Genomic DNA, 26,982 nt, shown 5'->3' on the forward strand with positions numbered 1-26,982 from the left:
TTTCTCTCTATGAAGTGGGCTTAGCTGTATGTGTGGGAAGTAAGGTTTGACTGGAACTATGTTTGTGTGGGAGAGTATGTGTCTGCAGTAGTTGTTAAGTGTGTTGTCTGGGGAGATTTGGGTGTTGAAGAAGCATGGATGTATGAGGGTGAGAGGGTGTTCACCTACTGTCTTCAGCTCTTCCTTTTGAACCCCCATCTCAGTGAAATAGGAAACAGGAGAAGTGCTTAAGTACTCTCATCATCTTCTGCTGCAGGGGTAAGTCTTGAGGTAGAAATTCTAAGATCCCATAGCTCTTATTACAGACTGTCCCTGCAAGAGCAGTAGATGATTTTGCTATTAAGCGTTTTAAGCTTTTCTTATGCACCTGGTCCACATAAGGGATTAAAAATGAAGATTCCGAGGTAAAGAGTTAATTCTTATTCTTCTTGTACCAGTGGGGATTGAGAACCCTCACTGGTACCAAGTACCTTTGCCACCATGGTTCTGTGTGAATCTTCAGCCAGTAGAGGAGTAGAAATCTCTGTTGGCTCTTCCATTTTTGCTGCCGTATATGTTAGTAAATCTTTAACTAGTAGAGGGGTGAGATCTTCCTCTGCTCTTCTACTTGTTTCCCTACCGGCTTATTTAATGTTCTTTACTTTATACATATCTTTTTGTGTATGTGCAAACAAACAGAAGTGTTCAGATGCACAGACAGATACAGTGACCCTCAATACATTTGTATAATGCTTTTTATAAAATGTGCCTAATAAGACTGTGCTAAGTGGTAAATGATCTGTATAACCTACATAGAGTACCCAGTGGGATAGTACAAAGTGTTCTGTTGGAAGTTATAAATTAAAAGGAGGACTGTATCAATTGCCAGAAGTTGCCTGTGTAACAAAAATAATAGCAAGCAAATGTTGCACAACTACATTTCTGGAGATGTGAGAATACAATATGTGTAAAATAAATATAGCATTCAATTCCTTTTAACCTTATTTTGTTTTTGTTTTTTGTTTGTTTGTTTTTGGTTTTCATCATTAGGATTTTATCTCATTTGGCTCAGGAGAACCACCAGCAAGCGAGTTCCATTCTTTTGTGCTTTATCATAATAATAGTCCCAGATGGGCTGAGCTGCTGAAGCTTCCTATTCCTGTGGATATATTCAAGGGAGCACATGTTCGCTTTGAATTCCGCCATTGTTCCAGTAAGAGCTGCTTCTGTTTTATTGCAGGGATGGTTTTACATCTGAAAAATGTAATAGCTAATAATGCCTAAACATATGACAAGTTTTTGAAAAAAAAATAAATTCTTTCCTTTCAGTGACTGCTAGAAATCCATGTCCTTTACCAACAAGACATTTCTTACATATCTAAGATAAAATAGCTATGTTAGTCCTCTTGAATAGACAGCAATAAATGTCATTAAGCAAAAAAATATAAGCAAATATCCCTTTTTTGTCTTATTTTTTAGGCTTCTAGCATTTGCATACAGGCACTTCAAATTGTGTTTTTCTTTGCATCTACAAGTTGCTTAGAAGTTGACGGGAGTAATGTCATCCTTTACCTTACTCTGTCCTTAAACAAACCTGGCTTTCTTTCACCACTGTTGAAACCTCTCTATTGTCCTGTCCTGTCTATGTCCTGTTTCAATAGTATCTTTCAAGGATACTCCTCCCTGAACCTTGTGCTCCTGGGCGACTGTCAGCTCCTCCCCTCCTCCCCAATTTAAGTTTAAAAGCTGTTTTACATTTTAAAAGTTAGTGCTGGCTGCCTGGTACCATCCCAGTTAAGGTGGAGTCCGCCCTTTCAGAGCAGGCTCCCCCTTTCCTGGAGTGTTGCCCAGTTCCTTACAAATCTAAAACTGTCATCCCTGCACTATCGTCTCAACCATGCATTGAGACTTCAGAGCTCTGCCTGCCTCTTGTGTCCTGCGTGTGAAACGGAGATCATTTCTGAAAATGCTACCCTGGAGGATCTGGACTTCAGCTTTCTACCTAAGAGCCTAAATTTGGCTTCAAAAAACCCCATCCCACATTTCCTATGTCATGTGAGGTCCGCCACCTTCGCACCAGGCAGGCAAGTGACAAGGCGATCCTGACGTCCACCAGCTATCTACGTGCCTAATGATCGAATCACCAACTATAGCAGCTGTTCTAACCCTTCCTGCCTGGGCAAAAGCTGTTGGAGACATATCCTTGCTGCGAGAGGATAGTGTATCCCCTGCTGGGCATGTCCTGGCTACAGGAGTACTTCCTACTTCACTAGGGTGATGCTGTCCTTTTAGGAGATCTCCTTCCTCCAGGGCAGCACAGGGGCTGCCAGACTAGAGGTGGGACTTCCAGACTAGAGGTGGGACTTCTGTACAATGTCCCTGTAGGTCTCTATTTACCTCTCTCTCTCCCTCAGCTCCTCCAAGTCTGCCACTCTAGCATCAAGAGAACAGACTTATTCTCAGAGACTTAGGAGCTCTTTGCATCAAGCACACACATGTAGCATCTCACCAACTGGGAGATAATCATTCATGGGACACTCAATTCAAAAGACTGGATAGCACTCATCTTGCCTGTGTACTGACTTGCTTTTTTTTTGTGGTACCTCAACAGTCATAGGATACTCCACATTTGGAGCAGCTTTCTCTTTGTGCCCTCTTAGTCTTATAGCTTGGGTTCACCACATCCGAAGGGAAGTATCTGTTCAGTAGACTCCTCACAAATTCACGGCATCAGGCTATTCTGACACACCAAATATACAAATATTAGCTCTAAGGTCTCTAGTCTCTTGATCCTCCACATTCTCCTTCAACCAGTCCAGCATTGTTTAAAGTTTCTGTGCCTCCTCTGATTCCTAAGGCTGCTAATCCTCCAGCAATCTTACTGTTTCCTCCACCTCCACCAGTCTTTAACACACTTTCAAATTTCTCTTCAAATTCTTCTAGTACCTTGGCAACACTTTCATTTTTAGATTTTTGTATGTCCTGCAGTAGTACCTGCATTTCCGCTACCATCTGCATGCCCAACTTAACTTCGGGAGGCGCCATCTTGCTCTCTGGCTCTGCAGCTAGTGGTAACATTCTATCTTGTTCTACATATATGTAATTGTTCTCCCTTCTTTCTCTCTTACTGTCTTTGATATGCCATTCTCCACTACTTTACTGTATGAGGAGTTGCCACCTGCCTTATCTGTGGTTTTATGATTTAAGCTTCATGGAGTTTCTTTATCCTGCTTCCATTCACATACAGACTGGAATTCAAACTCTGGAGTTTATTTATTTAACATTTCATAAAGCAGTAAAGACATGGTTTAACTTTAGGAGTGATGTGATAGGTAGGTAAGAAGTAGAAAACTAGTCCTTGAAGGTGTTTTGGGATATCCATTGTGACCAGAAAGAAAGATATCATGGATAGAGGATGTGCAGATTGTGCTTGCCTTTGTTAAATATTAGAAAGATGGATGTATTGTCTATATGTGTGTTGATTTTGTTGCTCTGCTGGATCGATTAGAGCATTCCAAGCTACCGAAAATGCAGCAACTAGATTACAAAATAAAAACCCACCCAATAGTGAACACAACCTGGTTTTTTAAAACTATTTTATTTATTGCAATTTTTCATAATAGAACAAGCAATATAATCTTGTTACAAAGAAATATGAGTCAATAACATCATAAGACAAACCATATCTTAATTCAGCCATGGTCACCTACATTGGACACAATTGTGAAAGTAATTGGAATCAAAGATTTTTTAGCATCTAAAAAGGGTCTCAACTGATCTGGGACAAAGAATGTATAGGAATTACCGAAGTATTTCACTATACACTTACAGAGATATCTAAGAAAAAAATGAAGCATCGAGGCTTCGCGTCTCTGCCCTCATAGCTAAGAAACATTTTCTATGCTCTTGAGTTGATCTCGTTAGACCAGGAAAAATCCAAATTTTATGTCCCCAAAATAAAGTCAGCATGTTGCAAAAATAGAGACGAAGTATCATATCCAAGTCCTATTCAAAAACCAGAGTAACCAGTAAGGTTGCTTTCTCTACCACCAAAGGACCAGAGGCTTATCCAGTCACCACATTAGAATTGGCTACTTCCACAGATACATTTCCCAAATTTTCACTCTGAAGCCGTATTCCAGACTTGGAAGGTATATAATAAGCTCTAGCTATAGGTGGTAGTAACTCTGATGAAATCTTCAAATTCTCAGTCGAATATTTCTAAAAAAGATCCAATGGTGTCATATCTTGGACTTTAGGAAAATTCAAGATCCTGAGATTAAGACGTCTGGTATTTTCCAAAACCTCAACCCTTCTATTTGATTGAGTCTTATCCTTAATTAAAGTGTTATTGACTGACTTCATATTTTCCACTTCTCTTTCCAGTGAATCAGTTTTCCCCTTCTGTGTATCTAATTGTTGCTCAGTTACCTGAGTTTTGTTTTGCAGTTCTTTTGCAAGTGTTTTTAAGTCAGTAGAACAAGCAGCTACAGAAGAATCAAATCTTACCAACACATTCCACAAAGAATCCAGGGTAACGACTGTTGGTCTTTGCAGTGGAGCAGAAGATTCTGCTGATAGCACCTGAGTAAAAGATGTCATCGAAGTCTCTAGTGCTTTTCCTGTTATTGGTCAGGTTCCCTCTAAGACTGAAGCTACAGTCTCAGAACCATTCTCTTGTTCTGTATGTGCAGCCGGTCCCGCCCGAACTAGATCGCCAACCTCCAACACTGGAATTTCCCTCTCTGCACCAAGCAACTGCATCACTGAACTTCTTGTGACTGAAGGCTGAGATCGGGGGCCGAAAATTCTCATCTCCCAGGCAGCTCAAACTCCCCTCCGGAACAGCCGCAGCAGGAGAAGCTGGCTCCTCATCTGCTTCTCTTTGTCGCATCGTAATAGTGAACCCAATTGTACTAACCCTAATAATATAGTAAGTATGAGAGAGGATATTCAGTTAAAGGAGCTATTCTACAGATACCTCACAGCATAAACATATGAATATACCAATTTTATGGCTAGTCATAGTAAGCTCCTTAACATCATAGTCCTTTCCCTTTAGTGTGCTAAATAACACCGCTTAAGTGTAATAAGCGCAGATTCATTCTAAAGTCCATATAAATCAAATGCTGCCCACCTTAAGCTTATTTCAGTAATGTTTGTTCCAATTCCACAATAATTCAACCAGCAAACAATTTAATTAAATTTTGTTCACTGCTTAACATTCCAAGCATTAGGTACTGCCTGACAGGGTACCACATTCTGTTGCTTCCTCAGGGCAGTCTACTTTCACAAAATGCCGGAGCAAGGGAGGAACAGTCAAAAGCTGTTGCTCAAAAGCTGCCAATAATGGTGAACAAGCTTGCTTGCACGCCATGGAAATCGATTAAAACAGCCAATGAAAGTAAACAGCAAGAACCTATGCAAAAATGTGCTAAATGGTAGCTGCCCATTCAATATTGTCATTGAGACCATCCAGTACAAGGGATAGTGGCTGGTAAATCCAAAACTGTTCCCACAATGCTAAGCATACTGTTTGTCTCCTTGAAAGAAACTGGGAACCTGCTCTAAAACGAACCAAGAAAGTTGAGAAAAAATATGTGCTTGTTGCATATTTCAGTGTGCCTTCTAAACTTACTTTTATGGTAGCAAGTTTACTCACGTGTTCAGCTTCTTTGATGTTTTCCTATCATTTTTATGGTTCAGTGATTGTTGTCATCATTAAATTAAGTACTTTTTGACTGAGAAGTGGTTGATTTTGGTTCTATAACATACAACTAATTAGCTGCCCTCCTTTTCAATTTCATTTTTTATTTTTTTTCTTCCCCACTGTATGTCTTAATAGACACTGGGGCTCATTTTCAAAGCACTGAGACTTACAGAGTTCCATAGGTTACTATCAGACTCATTTTAAAAAGAGAAAAACATCCAAAAAGTGATATAAGTCTGTATTTGGACGTTTATCTCACAAAAAAGTCCAAATCAGTATTTTTGAAACCTCTTTTTAGACATTTTTCTCTGAAGTCCGTCAGAAGGACGTCTAAATCTCAAGGGGGCATGCCAGGGGTGTGTTCAAGGTGGGACTTGGCAGTTCCCAAGACTCAGACGTCTTTCAGCCATAATGGAACAAAACAAAAGTGTCCAAGACTAAAACTTAGATGTTTTGAGCTAGACCTATTTTTATAATGAATACAGTAGCTATAGTGGAAATTGAACCCACTTCCCCAGGATCAAAGTCTGCTGCATTAACTACTAGATTGCTCCTCTACTCCACACAAGAGGTGCCCCAAATGACCAGATGACCACTGGAGGGTATCAAGGATCACCTCCCCTTACTCCCCCAGTGGTCACTATCCCCCTCCCACCCTAAAAAATGTGATTAGAAATATTACTTGCCAGCCTCAGATGTTATACTCAGGTCCATTAGAATAACATGCAGGTCCCTGGAGTAGTCTAGTAGTGGTGCAGTGCATTGCAGACAGGTGGACCCAGGCTTCTACCCCTCCCCCCTACATGTTACACTTATGGCGGAAACTGTGAGTCCTCCAAATCCCACCAGAAACCCACTGTACCCACATATTGGTGAATCCTTCACCTGTAAAGGCTATGGTAGTTGGGGGTAGTGGGTTTTGGGTGGGTTTTGTGAGGCTCAGCAGACAAGGTAAGAGCGCAATGGTGAGATGTGTACCTGGGAGCATTTTATAAAGTTCACTGCAGTGCCCCCAAGGATGCCCTATTGCTTTCCTGGGATGTCACTTTTCTACTATTCTACCTGATGCCAAGCTTTCTATTTTTTTTTTAATAACATCGGAGCCTTGTGTCTATTGTTTATCAGTAGATTTGGGCTTTGATTTCAGATCTATAGATGAAAAGGAGGTCTCATTACATATATCTAAATACCAGAGTGCTATTTTTCCATACTTCATAGCAAGAGTGTACATTCCCTAATTATCTGTCCCAATGCAACTGAAGCTTTTACTTCCTCAGTGCATGTAAATGGTTTCATCCCTGTGTGGATTCTCTGATGCCATGTGAGGCTTTCTTTCCAACCAAAGCTTTTACCACACTCAGGACATGTAAATGATTTCACTCCTGTGTGTATTCTCTGGTGCATTGTGAGGTTTACCTTCTGACCATGCAAATGGTTTGTCTCCCGTGTGGACTTTCTGATAAACTTTGATATTTACATTACAACCAAAGCTTTTACCACACTTAGAACATGTGAATGGTTTCACTTTATTGTGGATCTTCTTGTGTATTTTGCACTTTTTGCATTTGGATGTATTTGTTTGAAAATGGACCAAAAAATCAAACATCCAAATCACAAAACATTTTTCCAAACAACATTTTCAAAAGGAAAAGATAGACTTTTTTTTTGTAGAAAATGACCTTTCCTGTTCTGATTTTGGACATTTTACAATAAATGTCCAAATTCATATGTAGATGTCATATCCATAAATGCCCCTTGTGCATTTGACTTGCCCAAGGTCACAAAGTGCAGCAGTGGGAATTGAACCCATGTTGTCAGGATCAAAGCCCGTCACAATAACCATTAAGCCACTCCTCCTCTGTTTTGGATACTTTGCATTTGGTCATTTTTTTTATTTGAAAATGGACCAATAAAAAGGACGTCCAAATCACAAAATGTCACAAGATGTCAATAGCATTTTCGAACACAAAAGATAAGACGTCTATCTTTTTCGAAAATGACCTTTTTTCATGTTCAGAATTTGGACGTTTTTGTAAAATGTCCACATTCTGATTTACACGTTCTATCGAAAATGCCCCTCTGTTCTTACTTACAGAGTTCTGTAGGTTACTATGGAACTTTGTAAGTCTAAGTGCTTTGAAAATATGCCTCCTCGTAACTTTGTAAGTCTTAGTGCTTTGAAAATACACCTCACTGTTATTAATTCCTGCGTTAACCTCTTTTCTATCACTTACTTTTCTTTTTTAACACCATATACAGGCTGTTCTGTTTAACTTCCTAGCCTGAAGTTGCTTTTATTGTAACATCATCCTGTGTTTTTTTTTTTTTTTTGGTATGTTCTTTTCTTTTACATTGCATTTTATATGACATTTGTTGTTCCTTATATTTGTAGATATGGCTTCAGCTTTTTTAATGCATCATATAGTTTATTTTATAGTTCATTGAGATTTGCTATATATTTTTAGTGGTTATTTAGCTTGTTTTTATGTATCTATTCGTACATTTAAGTTATATACATTAATTTATATTTATAATCAAGGTGCTAATTATCCATGTGTTTGTTCATTTGCTTATTTATGCATTTGTGTTCATGTGTATGACCCTTTTACGCATTCATTTATTTTCATGGTTTTATTTTTTTAACTATTTTTCATATGTTGATTTTATTTTTTTAATTTATTTATTTACTAGCCGTTGAGCCCGTAAAAATGGGCTGGTATTGAGGTTTTCCTACCCCCGCGGTCACCACCGCTCCCCTCCCCCCCCCGCGAAGTCGCCACCACTTCCCCCCCCTCGAAGTCGCCGCCGCTGCCGCCACCCCTCCACCTGGCCCGGGCCCTCTCTTCCCTTCTGAACTTACACATCCATTCGCCGAACGCAGCAACGCACATCAGCTGAGCTGCCCCTTCCTTCTCTGCCTGTGTGTGTCCCGCCCTCGCTGACGTTACGTCACAGGAGGGCGGGGCCACAGGCAAAGAAGGAAGGGCTCAGTGCAGCTCAGCTGATGTGCGTTGCTGCGTTCGGCGAATGGATGTGTAAGTTCAGAAGGGAAGAGAGGGCCCGGGCCGGGTGGAGGGGTGGCGGCAGCAACCTCGGCGGCGCAGTTTCCCTCTCTGTCCCGCCCCCCCCCCCGTCATCACATATTGACGCGGGGGCGGGACAGAGAGGGAAGTCTCTACTGCGCATTTGCGAGTGAGTCGGTCACTCGCCATTTATATGTTTGATAATATTTCAAACCTTATTCACAAGATATATCTTGTACAAGAAACAGAGATATTATCTGAAATAACAAAAAAATATTCTAAAGTAAATATTCCTCTTTTCTTAGACCACTAATTTAGAGGGGAGAGGGGTCAGTAAAGTTGAGGAGAACACATATCATATTAGTTCATAATAGGCAATAAGGCCTGGACCCAAACCACGGGCTATTTTACAATTACTTTACTCCACACTAGTCCCGAAAGTCATTTGGTAATTTTCTTTAAAGCAATAAAGCTTTTCAGCTGATCCGGTTCATAGAAAACATATTTGTTACCCACATATCTTATCATACATTTGCACGGGTATGCCAGTAAAAAACTGGCCCCCAGTGCTTTAGTATCTTCTCTTAATGCAAGAAACTTTCTCCATTTTTCCTGAGTTGCTCTTGTAACATCCGGGTAAATCCAGATTTGTGCGCCCAAGAATTCTTTTAAAGCATTTTTAAAATATAACTTCATTATTGATTTCAAGTCTTGCTCGAAGACTAAAGAAACCAACAGCGTAGAACGAGTGTGGATTTCAGTTAAGGATTGCTCCAGGAATGCAGTCAAATTTTATAATCCGGAAGCTTGTTGCATTTGATTCTCTGGTTTTCTCTTTTCTTCCTCTTTCCTTTTTTGCGGTATTGGAAGATACTTTGGTAGGTGTTACTTGCTCAGTAGTGTGCTTCTCCTCTACTTTGTTCTTCGTTGCTGACGCTGCCTGTACCTGGATTACTCTCGTGTCTGCTGCCTGCCTACTGTCTCTGCCTGTACCTGGATTACTCTCTTGACCTGCTGCCTGCCTATTGACTTTGCTTGTACCTGGATCACTGTCTTGCCTGCTGCCTGTCTGGCTGTCGCGTTCATCACCCCGCTTCCTGCTCCATCTCTTAAGCCCTGCAGGCCGCTCGCACCTAGGGGCTCAACCTCTGGGGAACTGCGGTCAGCGCAGGTGAAACCCGCAGTTGTCCGGCTGCCAAGCAGAACCTGGTCCGAGTACCGGGCTCGGTAGCGCTCTACTTGGTACAAGAACTCACAGGTCTGACACTCTGTCACTCTCTCTCCCCCTCCCTCCTCTCCCATCCAGTCTTGCCCAATTTCTCTCTCCCCAGTCCGTAGCCTCTGTCTCTCCCCCATTTTATCCCATACCGCCCCATCTCTGTCATTTTCTCTCTCCATCCATCAGGTTTTCCATAATTTCTCTTGCTTTCTGCCCCCTCCCATCCACTGGGGCCCTGCAGCACACCCTCCTTCTCATGCACCTCTACTGGGTCCCCGCTATTAACTACCATGGAAGACACATGGGGCCCGGTTCTCTGCAGTGTGCTTCTAGTGCTTTGTGTGCCTGTCCCAGAAGTTTTCATCAGAAGAGGTGGGCCTGGCTCAGGAAGCACTAGCAGTGCTGCAGAGAGCCAGGTCCCACACATCTTCCTTGGTAGTTTTTTTTTGCGTGAGTTCGGCAGAGGTGCAACAGGAGGGGGGAGCAAACTGTGCTGCAGGGCCATGGTGGATGGGACGGGAAAGGGAGTGGACCCTGCTAGAACATATATATAAGTACATAAGTAATGCCACACTGGGAAAAGACCAAGGGTCCATCGAGCCCAGCATCCTGTCCACGACAGCGGCCAATCCAGGCCAAGGGCACCTGGCAAGCTTCCCAAACGTACAAACATTCTATACATGTTATTCCTGGAATTGTGGATTTTTCCCAAGTCCATTTAGTAGCGGTTTATGGACTTGTCCTTTAGGAAACCGTCTAACCCCTTTTTAAACTCTGCCAAGCTAACTGCCTTCACCACGTTCTCCGGCAACGAATTCCAGAGTTTAATTACGCATTGGGTGAAGAAACATTTTCTCCGACTTGTTTTAAATTTACTACACTGTAGTTTCATCGCATGTCCCCTAGTCCTTTTATTTTTGGAAAGCATGAACAGACGCTTCACATCCACCTGTTCCACTCCACTCATTATTTTATACACCTCTATCATGTCTCCCCTCAGCCGTCTCTTCTCCAAGCTGAAAAGCCCTAGCCTCCTTAGTCTTTCTTCATAGGGAAGTCGTCCCATCCCCGCTATCATTTTAGTTGCCCTTCGCTGCACCTTTTCCAGTTCCACTATATCTTTCTTGAGATGCGGCAATCAGAATTGAACAGAATACTCAAGGTGCGGTTGCACCATGGAGCGATATAACGGCATTATAACATCCTCACACCTGTTTTCCATAGCTCTCCTAATAATACCCAACATTCTATTCGCTTTCCTAGCCGCAGCAGCACACTGAGCAGAAGGTTTCAGTGTATTATCAACGACGACACCTAGATCCCTTTCTTGGTCCGTAACTCCTAACGTGGAACCTTGCATGACGTAGCTATAATTCGGGTTCTTTTTTCCCACATGCATCACCTTGCACTTGCTCACATTAAACGTCATCTGCCATTTAGCCTCCCAGTCTCGTAAGGTCCTTCTGTAATTTTTCACAATCCTGTCGCGAGTTAACGACTTTGAATAACTTTGTGTCATCAGCAAATTTAATTACCTCGCTAGTTACTCCCATCTCTAAATCATTTATAAATATATTAAAAAGCAGCAGTCCTAGCACAGACCCCTGAGGAACCCCACTAACTACCCTTCTCCATTGTGAATACTGCCCATTTAACCCCACTCTCTGTTTCCTAGCCTTCAACCAGTTTTTAATCCACAATAGGACTTGTCCTCCTATCCCATTACCCTCCAATTTCCTCTGTAGCCTTTCATAAGGTACCTTGTCAAACACAGTGAAGGTGCATTTTAGGCTGGGGAGACAGCAGAGTCTGATAACAACAAAGTAATAGCCAATGAACAGCTGTTCTGGGCAGGTGTAGAGGGCAGGGAGTAGGATCTCCAGGTGATGTCAGACCCTGATTTGCATATGATTGGGGCCGAACGTCCAGTCCCAGCTCTGCTGTTTTTGGGACCGGAAGATCAGGCTCAATCAGCTGCAGGCCACGTCTGATATCTTGTGGAAAGCCTGTAGAGAGGAAGAAGAAGAGAGATGGAAAATATATATTTTTAAAACTACTTTCCAAATTTGTACTTTGTTACAAAAGTACACCTTAAATGTAACTCATTACAAGTAAAAAGTATTGCAAAAAAATGTAACTAGTTATAAGTAAAAGTACTTACAATTGTACTTAAGTACTTCATTACTACCCATCTCTGGTAAATAGTATTAGGTCAGATGTAGGACCTGGGATGTAGGACATGTGAGAAGTGGGTCATGGCAAGGGTATCCAGTGTCTCCGTTACTTTTTGCTTTGACCTTGGACCTATTGGTAGCTAGAATTGGTGCAAACACCCAGATTAAGTCAATAGTCATAGACTGACAGGAAAATAATGTGTTCTTATATGCTGATGACACCCTTATGTTTTTGAAGGAACCAGAAATTCAAAGATTTGGGGGGGGGGGGGGATAAGCCTAACAGAGAGTCTGTGGCATTTAACTTAGTTAAGACAGAATTAGGTGCTGACTCTTCTTTTAAAGTGTGGCAGGGGACAATAAGATACTAAGGGGTCCTTTTACAAAGCTGCGGTACAAAGTAGCCTTAGTGCGCCCTTACGCAGGATTTTCCCTTGCGCTAAGATCATTTCTACTGCAGCCGGAAGTTGGTCCATTTTCTATTTTCTGAATTAATGGTCTTGCGCTAATGTTGCCACTACCCTATGGCCATTAACAAAAATTAGCATTTGAGCCTTTACTGTCACTTATTTTATAGGTGGTAAGGGCTCAAATGCTAATCAGCATGCGGCAATGCCGATGTGCTAACTGATTAGCATAGAAACACCCACTCTCCATTCCCAGACACGCTCCCTCAGCCAAAAAAACTAAAATATTTTTTAACACATGAGTAATGAACGCACATTTGAAACTTACTGTGAGATGCCTCAGTGCAGTCCACGGTAAGTTTTTTAAAGCTGCGGTGAGCACCCCTTAGGAATTAACTTCTCCAGTTGATTGGAAGATTTGTTTAAATTAAACAATAACAAGCTTACTGAAAATATTAAAGCTGATCTAGAGAAGTGGCAATCCTTATTATCCTGGTAGGGGCGAATAACCACTATTGGGATGATGGTCCTACCAAAATTTCTATTTCTATTTACACAACTATCCATAGCAATAAAAAAGGAAACATTTTGAGATATAATGCAATACATTGCATGTTTTTATATTCTACAACTAACTTTAAATAGCCCGGTGTGGATTACAATAAGATCTAGCCATTTCTAGTAATTTAAAAAAATACCACACACAGCTTAAAAAAACATTTTAGTGTAGTCTATAGAAATTTCTATTTAGAAATTTCTTAAATACAAGGGTTTTCAGTTTCTTCCTGAGCCTTAGATAATGAGTTTCTCTGATCTAATTTCAAAAGTTAAAGAATTCCAGCATTTTGCAACTTGATATGAAAATAAAGAAGTAAAGATTTTTTAAGGTCCTGTTTGGGGGAGGATATATTATGAATTGATTCATATAACCTGGAGCTAAACCAAATATATTTCTAAATATCATCATACAGAACTTAAAGCAGCAGCAGGTATATATATAAGAAGCCAATGTAATTCTGTGAACAAGAACAGGGCCGTGCCTAGGGTCTCTGGTGCCCCCCTGCAGACTATCAGTTGGCGCCCCCCCCCCCCCCCCCCGTGAAAATGATCGCTCACCACTTGCCACACTGACAGGAATTGTCAGCAATATTCTTAGAAACAAATTGCTATACGTTGGAAAATAAGATAGCAGATGTAAATTCTCAAAGTGGACATATTCCAAACACTAAAATGAAAATAAAATGTTTTTTTTCTACCTTTGTTGTCTGCTGACATTCTTTTTCTGATCATGCTGGTCCAGTATCTGATTCTGCTGCTATCTGTCCTCTTAACTCCGTTTCCAGGGCTTCCTTTCCATTTATTTCTTTACTTTCCTCCGTTCTTCTTCATTTCTTGCTCTATATCCCGTGCACCTCTTCACTTAACCCTCCATTGCCCCTGGTACAAAATAAGTACCTGAATATATGTAAACCGCTTTGAATGTAGTTACAAAAACCTCATAAAGGCGGTATATAAGTCCAATTTCCCTTCCCTTTCTTAAAAACCCTTGTGAAACTGAAGCTTTAAACTGAAGAATTATATACCATGAAAGAATGTAAATTCTGTGCATCCTGTCTGTGCAATTATAAAACTGTGATAGTCATGGCAGCGTTTGATGCTTGTTTGTGGCCTATGTGAAATCCTACAGTGATCTAAATCTAGTTCCAGGGCCCACAAGAGTCCCAGGCACATTTCAGATCCTCTCAGGTTCCCTGCAAGCACATCTCATCACTGACTTGAGAAGAGAGATTGAGGAAGCAAATGAGAAGTGCTGGATGCTTAGGAAAGGTGCAATTTGCAGACTTTTCTCTGTCCATTCCAGGACATGACTGCGTTACATGCCTCGTTCATTACATGTCACACAAGCAAAATTCAATCAACTTCTCAGCCGACCGAAACTATAGGGTTGTTTTGTTTTTCGCTTTGCTTTTCTCACTGCTCCAGATGGAGCCTCCCTACAGCTCAGCAGCAGGAACGAAGTGGAAAGGAAAGTAAGTAGCTGCAGGGTAGCGCTTTAGAAATGTTAACTAGGACAAAGGAAAGGGCTTGGTCCGACCTTTCTCCGGCCCGGGAAGCCTGCAACGTTTTTGGCACTTCCTCAGACAAGGTGCAAAGTCTGGCTGTGACAAATGGAACTCGTTCACTAAAACAGAAGCTGCTTTCAACTGAAAGCAACCCCCACCCAACACCGTAGGAGTAAACTGTGCTCCTTCCTTCTGGTGTCAGCATTAGGAAGTACAGTGCTGCGATGCAGAGATTCTCCGCATTTCTGCCAGGTTCACCACCTCTGAAATAGCCTTCTTCCAATATCTGCACAGATTGAGATGAGAACAAGACTCGGAGGAGCTGAGGTAAGCGATGGGTAAGCATGGCGCGGTGGCGCCCTCCTGAGATCGGCGCCCCCCTGCCGTGCTTACCTGGCTTACCGTGTTAGCACGGCCCTGAACAAGAGAGTGATCCTCTCAAACTTTCAAGCATTGAATAATAGCTTTGCAGCTGTATTCTGCAATGTTTGTTTTCATTTTTGAATTTTTTCAGTACAGCCAAGGTAGAGGAGATTACAGTACAGTACAGTAGCTTCTATCCCTTTGGTAACCAAATTAATGGAAGGTATGGTAAATAAACAACTCAATGACTACCTAAACAAATTCTCTATTCTTCATCATTCTCCATCAGGATTTCGGTTCCACCACAGCACCGAAACAGTACTAACTACTCTTCTAACTAAATTTAAACAAGTAATTGCAACGGGCAACAGTATACTTCTCCTGCAGTTTGGCATGTCCAGTGCATTCGACATGGTGAACCACAGAATACTATTAAACATCTTAGAATACTTCGGAGTTGGAGGATATGTTCTTAACTGGTTTAGAGGTTTCCTAACCGCAAGAACATATCAAGTGAAATCTAATTCGAATACATTAGCTCCATGGAAACCTGAGTGTGGAGTTCCCCAAGGATCACCACTATCACCGACTCTCTTTAACCTAATGATGACACCTTTGGCCAAATCGTTATCTAACCAAGGCCTTAATCCATACATATACGCAGATGACGTCACGATCTACATCCCGTTCAAACATGATCTAAATGAAATCATGAATAACATCAACCACAGCTTCCAAATCATGAACTCATGGGCGGATGCATTTCAATTGAAACTTAATGCTGAAAAAACACAATGTCTCATCCTCTCATCACAACATAACATGAACAAATCCACTACTATAACCACACCTAACTTCTCCCTTCCTGTCGCAGACAGCCTCAAAATTCTTGGAGTTACCATTGACCGAAATCTCACACTGAAAAGCCATGCGAAGAACACAACAAACAAGATGTTCCACTCAATGTGGAAACTCAAAAGAGTAAAACCTTTCTTCCCAAGGGATGTATTTCGCAGACTGGAACAATCAATGTTACCATGAGGCATATTTTCAAAGCACTTAGCCTTCCAAAGTTCCATAGGTTTCTATGGAACTTTGGACGGCTAAGTGCTTTGAAAATATGCCTCCATGTGACCTAGACTACAGCAATGCACTCTACGCTGGCTGTAAAGAACAAATCATTAAGAAACTTCAAACAGCCCAAACCACTGCAGCCAGACTCATATTTGGTAAAACAAAATACAAAAGCGCCACACCCCTAAGAGAAAAATTGCACTGGCTGCCACTTAGAGAACTTATTATGTTCAAGGTTTGCACCCTGATTCATAAAATTATTTATGGAGATGCCCCAGTCTACATGTCAGACCTCATAGACTTACCACCCAGGAACTAAAAGATCTTCACGCACATTCCTGAATCTTCACTTCCCTAGCTGCAAAGGAATAAAATATACATTAACACTCTCATCTAGTTTTTCTACACAGGAATGCAGCTTTGGAATGCACTACCACTTGATGTGAAAAAACTGAGTGACCTAATTAACTTTCGGAAATTACTGAAGACCTACCTCTTCAACAGAGCATACCACAACGATCCATCATATGAACTTTAGTACATTACTGCTTCAATTGTCATTGCGTTTTCTGATCTCTTTACACCTAATGCTTTTTTCCACTATGCTACTCATGTTCTTAACTTATTATTATTGTATCTTTACTCTGTCATGGCAATAGCCATGACGAAATATTGTAAGCTACATTGAGCCTGCAAATAGGTGGGAAAATGTGGGATAGAAATGCAACAAATAATAATAATAATAATAATACTCTAAAGGGTGAAGTTTCTAGTGTGACTTTCTGTTAAGACAGGCTATTTTACTGTTATCCCCAGTTATTCATAACTAGGACCCATTGCATAAAATGGGACATGTGTTAAAATAGCATATGTTAGTGGTAAAATAACACTCTTAACTATACCCCACCTTGATAACTTCCCTCCTAAACAGGATAATATTAGTGCATGAATAATGACCTTAAATTGGTCAAGTAGAAAGTATTTTCTGATACATCTGAGTTATCGCAATTTGTTAAACATTTTGTGGGTTCATTAGGTTTTTGTGGGTTTTGGAGAGCTCACATTTTCCACCACAAGTGTAACAGTTAGAGTGGGTTATGGTCCTTTTCTCTACAGTGTACTGTACCGACCACTAGGCTGCTCCAGTGACCTGCTTGGCGCTCTAATAGGATTTGGCCATAACATCTGACGCTGTCATAGAGCTGGTATATACTGTTTCTTTCACATCTTTGAGGAGTGGGAGGGGGTCAGTGACCACTGGGGAAGTAAGGGGGTCATGCCTTAATCCCTCCAGTGGTAATTTAAAGCACCTTTTTGTGACTTAGTCATGATTGAAACAGATCTAGACCAAAACATCTAAATTTTAGCTCGGAAGGTTTTACTTTGTTCCATTATAGCAGAAAAATGTCCAAGATCCTGCCTCCAACATGCCCTCTTGTGATTTAGACACATTGCATACAACCTGCATAGAAAACTGTCTTAAAAATGGGTTTTGAAAATAGCAATTTGGATGTTTTGGCAAAAAAAGTCTATCTGCCACTTTATGCTGCTTTTTGGATGCTTTTCTGTTTTGAAAATGAGCTCCTTATTATATTATGTAGTTCCAGGTAGTCAACAAGTAATTTTCCATCAGAGCTCAATCTTATTACTTTTCCTAAAGATTTAAAACAGGATGTAAATTCCTGTTCAAACTGTCGACTGATAGCAAGTATTCCATTCTTAGCTAAGAGTGTGGAAGCTGTAGTTGCTGTATTACAGACATATTGGAGAGTTTTGATCTTTTGGATCTATGTAAGCCACATTGAGCCTGCAAATAGGTGGGAAAATGTGGGGTATAAATGAAATAAATAAACAAATTTTAGACAGAATTATAGTCCAGAGACTTGTCTGTTGGCCTTAACTTCAGAATTAGAGATTATATTGGATAACACTTTATTGTGATGAAATTGGATATTGCTTCTGCATTTGATACATGGCATTCTATTGAATACATTGGATACTTGAAGAATAATGGGAATATATTTAATCTAAAAAGATAAGAAGAATGGTCTAATGTGTGTCAATTAAAATTTAATGCAAAGAAGTAAGCAATGAAGTGTAGAGTGATGCACTGGGGTTTGGAAACCCAAAAGACTGGTATTTGCTAGGGGGTGAGTAGCTGATAAGCACAGTCTGTGAGATGGACCTTGAGGTAATAGTGTCAGATGACCTTAAGGCAACAAAACAATGTGACAGTGTGGTGGCCATAGCCTGAAAGATGGTAGGCTGTATAGAGAGAGGCATATGCAGTAAAAGAAAGGAGGTGTTATTGACCCTGTACAAGTCAAAGGTGGGTCCCCATTTGGAGTATTGTGTTCAGTTTTGAAGGCCTTATCTTGCTAAGGACATCAAAAGACATGAGATATTTCAGAGGAAAGTGACAAAAATGTTATAGGGCTTGTGCCAAAAGATGTTTGAGAAGAGATTTGAAGGCCTATGCATACCCTAGAGGAAAGAAGGAATAGAGGGGATATGATACAGACATTTAAGTACTTACAAATATACAAATATACAAACTAATCTTTTTCAGAGATGGGAAATACTTGTTCGCAGAAAAGATGGTGAATGCCTAGAATGCCCTCCAGGGGGACAGTTGTGAAGACAAAAATGGTCATGGAATTCAAGAATGCATAAGATAAACACAGAGGATCTCTATGTAGAAATAAGATGGAATCCAATTCAAGCAAAACTTAAATAGCTGGAGTGAGCTTTGTCAGCAGCTTCAGAAGTTGGGAAGTAAGACTTCTATGGTTTGGATCCTGTAAATGGCAAAGGCAGATCAGTATCAAGGGTGGAGTAAGCTTCGACAGTTAGTAGTAGGACCAGTCCCTGGCAGACTTCTATGATCTGTGCACCAGAATTGGTAAGGAAAGTTAGAGATTAAGTATGCCAGGGTTTAGTCATGAAGAAGTGGAACTTTGTGCAGAATTCCAGGTACAACTCTGGCCATCTTATTGGGCAGACTGGATGGACCATGCAGATCTTTATCTGCTGACATTTACCTATGTTACTATGGTTTGCCTTGTATCTTAGATGATGTTCTTTTCAAGTTCGGAATGGGAATATCTCAAGAGTTTGGGTCCCTAGTTGTGGGTCCCTAGTTGTGGTCTTCCTCAGAGTTCCCACTCTCACCAATTCTATTCAGTTTTATTTTGTCCATTTAGTAAGGGTATTCAGGCTTTAGGATTATCTTATTTTGTTTATGCGGATGATGTGGAAATCATTATTCCATTTCAAATCTCTTTAGCTGAGATCTATGCTTGTTTATCGAGATATTTTGAAGTGATATTGAATTGGAGGAATCTCTGTTTTTAAACTTAATATAGAAGAAAACTGTTGTGCTATAGACAGATGAGCAAAGATCTCCAATTCCAGAGACTGGCCCAGACATTGACCATGTTTTTTGACTCCTCATGTACATAAATGGAAGGAGGGTAAACAGCATCAAACACCAGGGGGAAGCTATGTGATTATTTTTCATCTTCATCTCCATATTTTAATATATTATGAACCACCTTGGAGAGAGTAGGATTAGAACATAACATAAGAGTAGCCGTACTGGGTCAGACCAATGGTCCATCTAGCTCAGTGTCCTGTTTTCCAAACAGTGGCCAAGCCAGGTCACAGGTACCTGGCACAAACCCAAATCATGGTAACACTCCATACTACAAATCCCAGGGCAAGCAGTTGCTTCCCATGTCTGTCGCAATACCAGACTATGAACTTTTCCTCCAGGAATTTGTCCAAACCTTTTTTTAAATCAGATACACTAGCCACTGTTGCCATATCCTCTAGCAAAGAGTTCTAGATCTTAACTATTCATTGAGTGAAAAAGTATTTCCTCCTATTTGTTTTAAAAGTATTTCCATGTAACTTCTGCAAGTGTCTCCTAGTCTTTGTACTTTTGGAATGAATAAAAAAATCAATTTACTTCTACTTGTTCTACACCACTCAGGATTTTGTAGACCTCAATCATTGCTCCTCTCATCCGTCTCTTTTTCAAGCTGAAGAGCCCTAATATCTTTAGCCTTTCCTCATACAAGTGGAGTTCCATGCACTTTATCATTTTGGTCGCTCTACTTTGAACCTTTTCTAATTCCGCTATATCTTTTTTGAGATACGGCGACCAGAACTAAATGCAATACTCATGGTGTGGATGCACCATGGAGCAATACAAAGACAATATAGTATTTTCAGTCTTATTCAGCATCCCTTTCCTAATAATTCCTAGCATCCTGTTCTGTTTGCTTTTTTGGCCGCTGCTGCTCACTGAGCAGAAGATTTCAGCGCATTATCTACAGTGACACCCAGATCTTTTTTGTTCTTGAGTGCTGACCCCCAAGGTGGACGGACCCTAGCATCAGGTAATTGTGATTCGGATGATTCTTTCCAATGTGCATCACCTTGCATTTGTCCACATTAAATTTCATGTGTCCATTATTTACACCAGTCTTCCAATTTCCTAAGGTCTTCCTGCAATATTTCACAGTCCATACATGTTTTAACAACCTTGAATAGTTTTGTATCATCTTCAAATACAATCACCTCACTCGTCGTTCCGATTTCGATATCATCTATAAATATGTTAAATAGCACAGATCCCTGCGGCACTCCACTGTTCATCCTCCTCCATTGACAGAAATGACCATTTAACTCTACCTTGTGTTTTCTGTCCATTAACGAATTCCTAATCCACACCATAACCTTGCCTCCTATCCCATGACTCTTTTTAATTTTCTTAGAAGTTTCTCATGAGGAGCTTTATCAAAATCTTTCTGAAAATCTAGATACACTACATCAACCGGCTCACCTTTATCCACATGTTTATTTATGCCTTCAAAGAAATGAAGCAAATTGGTCAGGCAAGACTTCCCTCAGCTGAACCCATGCTGACTCGGTCCTATTAAACCATGTTTGTCTAAGTGTTCTGTAATTTTATTCTTTTTAATAGTTTCCATTATTTTGCCCGGCACAGACATCAGGCTTACTGGTCTATAATTTCCTGGATTACCACTGGAACCCTTTTTAAAAATCGGCGTCACATTGGCCACCCTCCAATCTTCAGATACTACAGACGATTTTAACAACAGGTTACATATTACTAACAGCAGATCAGCAATTTCATGTTTGAGTTCTTTGAGTACCCTTGGATGTATGCCATCCGGTCCAAGTGATTTATTGCTCTTTAATTTGTCAGTGTGGCTCAGTGCATCTTCCAGGTTCACTGAGATTTCTTTCAGTTCCTCCACATCATCACCCTTGAAAATTATTTCTGGTACAGGCAGATCTCTTACATCTTCTTCTGTAAAGACAGAGCAAAGAATTCATTCAGTTTCTCCGCTAGGTCAATGTAGAGATTGGTATAGTCAAGGGGTGATTCTCTAACATGCACAATCGCAAGATTTGGATTAAACATGCAATTTTACCAATATTTTCAGTTATAAAGTTTTCTAATGAGCAGGAAAGTAAGAAAAAATCGTCAAAGATCAATACGAAACCTTTGGAGCTAGTTTGTGAAAAAAAGGGGGGGGGGCCCAAGAAAGTGATGATGAAAATTTATTCACAATTCCAAGAAAGGTGAGAGAGAAAGTTAAAAAATCGTATAGCATGGGAAAAGAGGTTGGGCAAAAGGTTAGAGGTAGAAGTTTGGTGAAGCATACATAAAAATATACACGCATGCTCCCAGCATCTGAAACTACAAGCAACTCCAGTACTTCCTAGTGTTGAGACTGTACTGGGCACCAGTACAGGGAATGAAGATGAGGAATGATAGAGGAGAAGTCTGTGCTGTAAAAAAATGGCAATAGCTAGGATGTGGAAAGACCTGAAGGGCCTTTCAGTCCAACGTTGGAAAAGATTATATGGGAAAATATAAAGGTATGAAAAATTAGTGTGAACTAAAGAGTTATGAGGCTGATTAAAGAAACGTATGAGCCCTGGTCATTTTGGACATATAAGAGGGTTTTATTAGGGTGGCTGGTATAGGATGGATGTGGGAAGGAAGGGAGGGAGGGATGCGGAAGAGGAAGAGATGAAAGATGGTAGATTATGGCTATTATGTGGGTGTGGAGAGGATTCAAAGTGAATAAAATGTGGGATTGAGAGGGGAGAAGGATAAAGATATATATATATATATATCAAACATATAAATGGCGAGTGTCGTACTCACTCGCAAATGCACAGTAGAGACCCTCTCTGCCCCGCCCCCGCTATGATGGGGGCGGAACAGAGAGGGTCTGTACTTCGCATTTGCGAGGGACGAAACCGCCATCGCTAACGCTGCCCCCACCCTCCACCCAGCCGGGCCCTTGCTCTGCTATTGAAACAGCGAGGGCACGCAGCACACAGCTCTGCTGAGCTGCCGTCCTTCTTCCTTCTTCTCTGCCTGTGTCCCGCCCTCGACGACGTTACATCACACGAGGGCGGGACACAGGCAGAGAAGAAGAAGGAAGGCCGACGGCAGCTCAGCAGAGCTGTGTGCTGCGTTCCCTCGCTGTTTCAATAGCGGAGCGAGGGTCCGGGCCGGATGGAGGGGTGGCGGCGACTCGGGGGGGGGGGCGAGCTCGGCGGCGGGGGGGGGGCCTTGCAGCGGCAACAGGAAGGGGCTTTCAATTCCCCCCCCCCCCCTTTCCTATACTAGCCCGTTTTTACGGGCTCAACGGCTAGTATATATATATATAAAGGTAAGGGATAAGTTGGATATTAATAGGTTATAGTTGTACACATGAATATTTTGTTTTGTTAAAAGGTATAAAATAGATGTTGAATGTCTATGCTGAATTTGACGTAACAAAGATTTAAGTTACAGAAAAAAACAAGATGTTTTTATTGATAAACCTTGACTCTAGGGAGCAGCCCAGCAGTAGTTCCCACCCCAGCACGCTGTCATATCCGGTGCTACAAAAATATTTTTATTTTTGTAGTGCCAGTGTGTACTCGGCGGTAATCGGACAGTGCTGCCCGGTTAGCACTGGAGTCCTTACCGCACACCTCAATGGATGGCGGTAAGGGCTGTCCCCTGAAATGGCTGTGCGGTGGCCGTTTCCTGAAAAAAAAAAGACCTTTACCTGCTGCAGTAAAAGGGGGCCTCGGCGCACATCAAAAATACACATCAACGCTTGTGCAGGCCCCCTTTTCCCGCAGCTTGGTAAAAGGGGCCCTCAATTACTGGCTTGCTATTACTATTACAAGTGGCCCTTTCAGAGTACAGCTGAGGGACTTAAGCTGCTAAGCATGGAGTGTATGTGCTGCCACTGCCATTAGCCTTCATGTTCTGTGTATGAACAGAGGACTCTAATTTCCTGTGATCTTGAACTTTTTCTTTTTGTGAGCTCCATATTCACTAACATTATTGAAAAATGAACTAGTTATTATCTCCAAAAAATGTAGCACTGTATTGGAAAACCATTTAGGCCATGTTGAGCTACTACTTCAAATGTTATTTTTTTTCTCCTAGATGGTAGATGGTAAATATTTTGCATGTAATGACAAGTCTTTACATCTCAGAATGAGGACTAAAGTTCACGCCAGAGGCAAGAAGCTGAAAGCAATTTTTAAAACATCACATTTTTCACTTGTTTCTCCTTTCTCTTTTTGTCCTTATATTCATTTATTTTTAATAGCAAAAGAAAAAGGTGAAAAGAAGCTGTTTGGATTTTCCTTTGTTCCACTAATGCAAGAAGATGGAAGGACACTACCAGACGGAACTCATGAGCTCATTGTGCATAAGGTAATTTCAAATGGAAACCTATCAGTTAAATGTTGGTTGAAAAAAAAATTCAAAGATTCAAGAAAGTATTCACTCTAGAACACAGCATCTTCAGGATAATGGCATAAATGCCAAGGCATTTATTTATTTATATTTTCTTTCCCTTGGCAGTCCCCCCTACTTGTGTACCATTCATTCTCTTATAGTAGTGCCAACTGACAGTTGACTTCCTGCCCTTCCCAAGGCCCAAACGCACTACTTTCCTGACACACTGAAACCCAAATGGCCCCAGTAGATATTACATAGGAACCTGTGACTCAGTGTTCCAGAATACAACGATGTAGCCTCAGCCATAGGCCCAGCCCTCTCCTTTTATTCTTAACTTCCACTATCATTTCTATTTGTTTGGTCAAATTTTATACAAGGTGAAGTTTTAGTATAATGTTTTTGCATATTTAGCTCTGTTAACATGTGGGAAAGAGCCCTTTCTAAAATTTTGTTGCTGTAGACTTTCATTTGAGTACATTAATAAGTGTACTTGAGTACATGCAATACATAGGCATTCCCAAAGGTGGAGGTGTGATATACACACATACTTTATAAAATAGGTGCAAGCACGCATAAAGTGTGCACGCTAATTTGTACCTGCCTTGGAGCATTTGAATTTGTGAGTTAAGGGACACAAAAGCACATACATGCATATATTACCTTTATTAAATAGATGTAATCTAGGTATACTGCACCCATATTTTTAAAGCATCCTGTTATAAAATTCCCTTTTAAAATTTCATTATTCATTAGACTTTATTTACCTTCTGTAGAATGGCATGCATGCTATACTATAATAAAAATGATAAAACTTGATTAGCTGGCTGACCAGATGACTCAATATAGTAGAATCCAATTCTTCCCCTGGACCTGGCTTCTGCTGTTAACAGCGGCTGAGAATGCTGTAGAGGTAGAGTCCCAACCATCACTTAAGTGAAACAGCTAATGCTAACTTAAAAGTGTACTGGTAGTGCCTTCTAGAGGAATTTTCCACCTTAATGGTGTGTCTAGAAGGGATGAAGAAATGAGAATTAAAATTAGGGAAAACCCTAGGTAGTTGTGAATGAAGATTCATGGGACTAGTACTTCCGATAGAGACATATACCAGTTCAGCCCAAAGCTCAAGGAATCAGGAGGAAGCTACAGTGTGCAAACAAAATATAATAATAAGCTGTCATTGTATATAAGGAATCATTCCACCCTTGCTAAAGTATTACTGTTTCTGAACAGCGTAGCACAAAAGTGTCTCATTAAATAGAAATCCTCATTATACAGATTCATTTGAGCAGAACTGCTTTTGATTCATAATGAATTACATAGAGTGCAAGAAACTAGCAGCAGATTTTAATGTGTAATGTCCTAAATTCCTTTTCCCATACTTGTAGGTGCTTTTTCCCTTACAAATAGACAGATCTTTTCCAATTCAAACAGCTATTTACTAGAGGATTTTGAGTAGGGGAGACACTGATCTGTGTCTAAGCATGGCTAAGGAATTTGTTAACTGTTATGGGTATATGTTTTGAAAAATATATTTTTTCATCAAAATCAAAGCATTGTAGCATAATGCATCTAAGCTGTAGTGATGGAGGAAGCAATGTTTAGTAAGTGAGAAAAGCAAGAAAGCTGCCACTGGCATGATGATTCGGATCTTGATAACTAACCATGAAAAGCCTTTAATCTTTTTGTTAAAACTACAGTCAGACAGATACAACATGTAGTGTGTGGATACCTGGGCCACATCTATGGTGATGACCTCTTGCCAAGGCCTTCTTACCACAACACTATAAAATTTCATTGTGCACTGATTGGAAAGACACTTTTTCAATAGTTAGAATATGACCTGTAGCCCTAATATCTTTGATATACCAACTAGGCCAATTCAGCTGCAAATCATTAATTTTAAATAGTGGCTTGTATTATTAGCATACTATAGAAACAGAACTTGATGGCATAAGAAGACCATACTGCCTATCCAGTCTGCTCATCTGCACCAGCCGTTCAGTTCTACAGTCTCTTCCTTCCCCTCAAAAATCCTTTGTGTTTGTCCTAAGCCTCTTGAATTCATATTCTGCCTTTGTTTCCACTACCTCCAATGGGAGGCTGCTCATATGTTCACCATCATTTATATAAAGAAAAATTTCATTAGATTATGCCTGAGTCGATCCCCTCATTCCAGAGCTCCTTTTCCATTGAAAGAGGCCTGCTTCCTATGCATTTATACCTTGAAGTTTTCTATACCACCATTCCTCCAGGGTATACATATTTTGATCTTTGACTGTCTCCATATGCTTTAAGACAAAGATCATTGACCATTTCAGCATCCATCATCTGAACCAACTGTATCTAGTTTTTTGGGTTTTTTTGAAGGTGCAATCTCCAGAATTGTATAACTTCAAATGAGTTATCATGAGAGACATATACAGAGGCATTTCTTTTTTCATGCTTCTAATTTGTTTCCCTATGCAGTCAAGCTTTTTCTGGTTTTTTTGCATTTCTGTTGGTCTTGTCTACATATTTGGCCACCTTAAGATCATCAGATGTGATCGTCCCAGATTCTTCTCTTGTGTTTCAAGTATAACTCACTCTGCTTCAGAGGAAATCCTTTTTCAATAAAGTAGCAAGCTAGTCCATGAAATCCAGAAGAGTGGTGTTTATCTTTCCAATGAGCTACCAGAGAAGCTGTCAAATTTTCAGTCTGCAAACAACTTCTATATTTATTAAGACCTTGAATTATAGATAGTGTGTTTTATAAATATTTTAAATAAATAAAGACGCAACTGGATCCTGCGCTTCGTTCTTCCTACATAAACCAGTGGGCAGGGATACAATATAACAAGTATTACACAAAATGATGTATAATCTGTAGTATATTTAGCTGAAATCTTGTAACTGTTTGAAGGGGAGGTGCAATTGTTGTAGATCTACAACCTTCAGTTGTAGAACTATACCAATTGTATTTACCACATCTTTGATCTTTAACTTCACAGTCTGAATGTTGAGCTTTTTGAGATGACAGACATTCCCCCCAATTTTTTCCTCTTTGAAATGCTATAATGGTGTTTTTCTGAAAACATTCATGAGTAGACAAAATTGACCAGTGTTTCTTCAGTGCTTGCACTACATGATTAATCCCTGACATAAATGAAATTACATAGACTAGTCTACTGATATGATT

The 26,982-nt window shown here is 40.5% G+C and overlaps 1 protein-coding gene across 1 annotated transcript in view; it reads left to right on the plus strand.

The window, feature by feature from the left end:
* The window catches only part of DOCK4 (dedicator of cytokinesis 4), a 798,954-nt gene that overhangs the window by 312,207 nt on the left and 459,765 nt on the right, over positions 1–26,982 (plus strand). The window contains 2 exon segments of the mRNA XM_030215964.1: positions 1,030–1,192; positions 23,674–23,780. Of these exon segments, the coding sequence (XP_030071824.1) occupies positions 1,030–1,192; positions 23,674–23,780 (270 nt within the window).

This window comes from Microcaecilia unicolor, chromosome 10 (genome assembly GCF_901765095.1).
Source record: "Microcaecilia unicolor chromosome 10, aMicUni1.1, whole genome shotgun sequence".
In the NCBI taxonomy this organism is placed as follows: domain Eukaryota; kingdom Metazoa; phylum Chordata; class Amphibia; order Gymnophiona; family Siphonopidae; genus Microcaecilia; species Microcaecilia unicolor.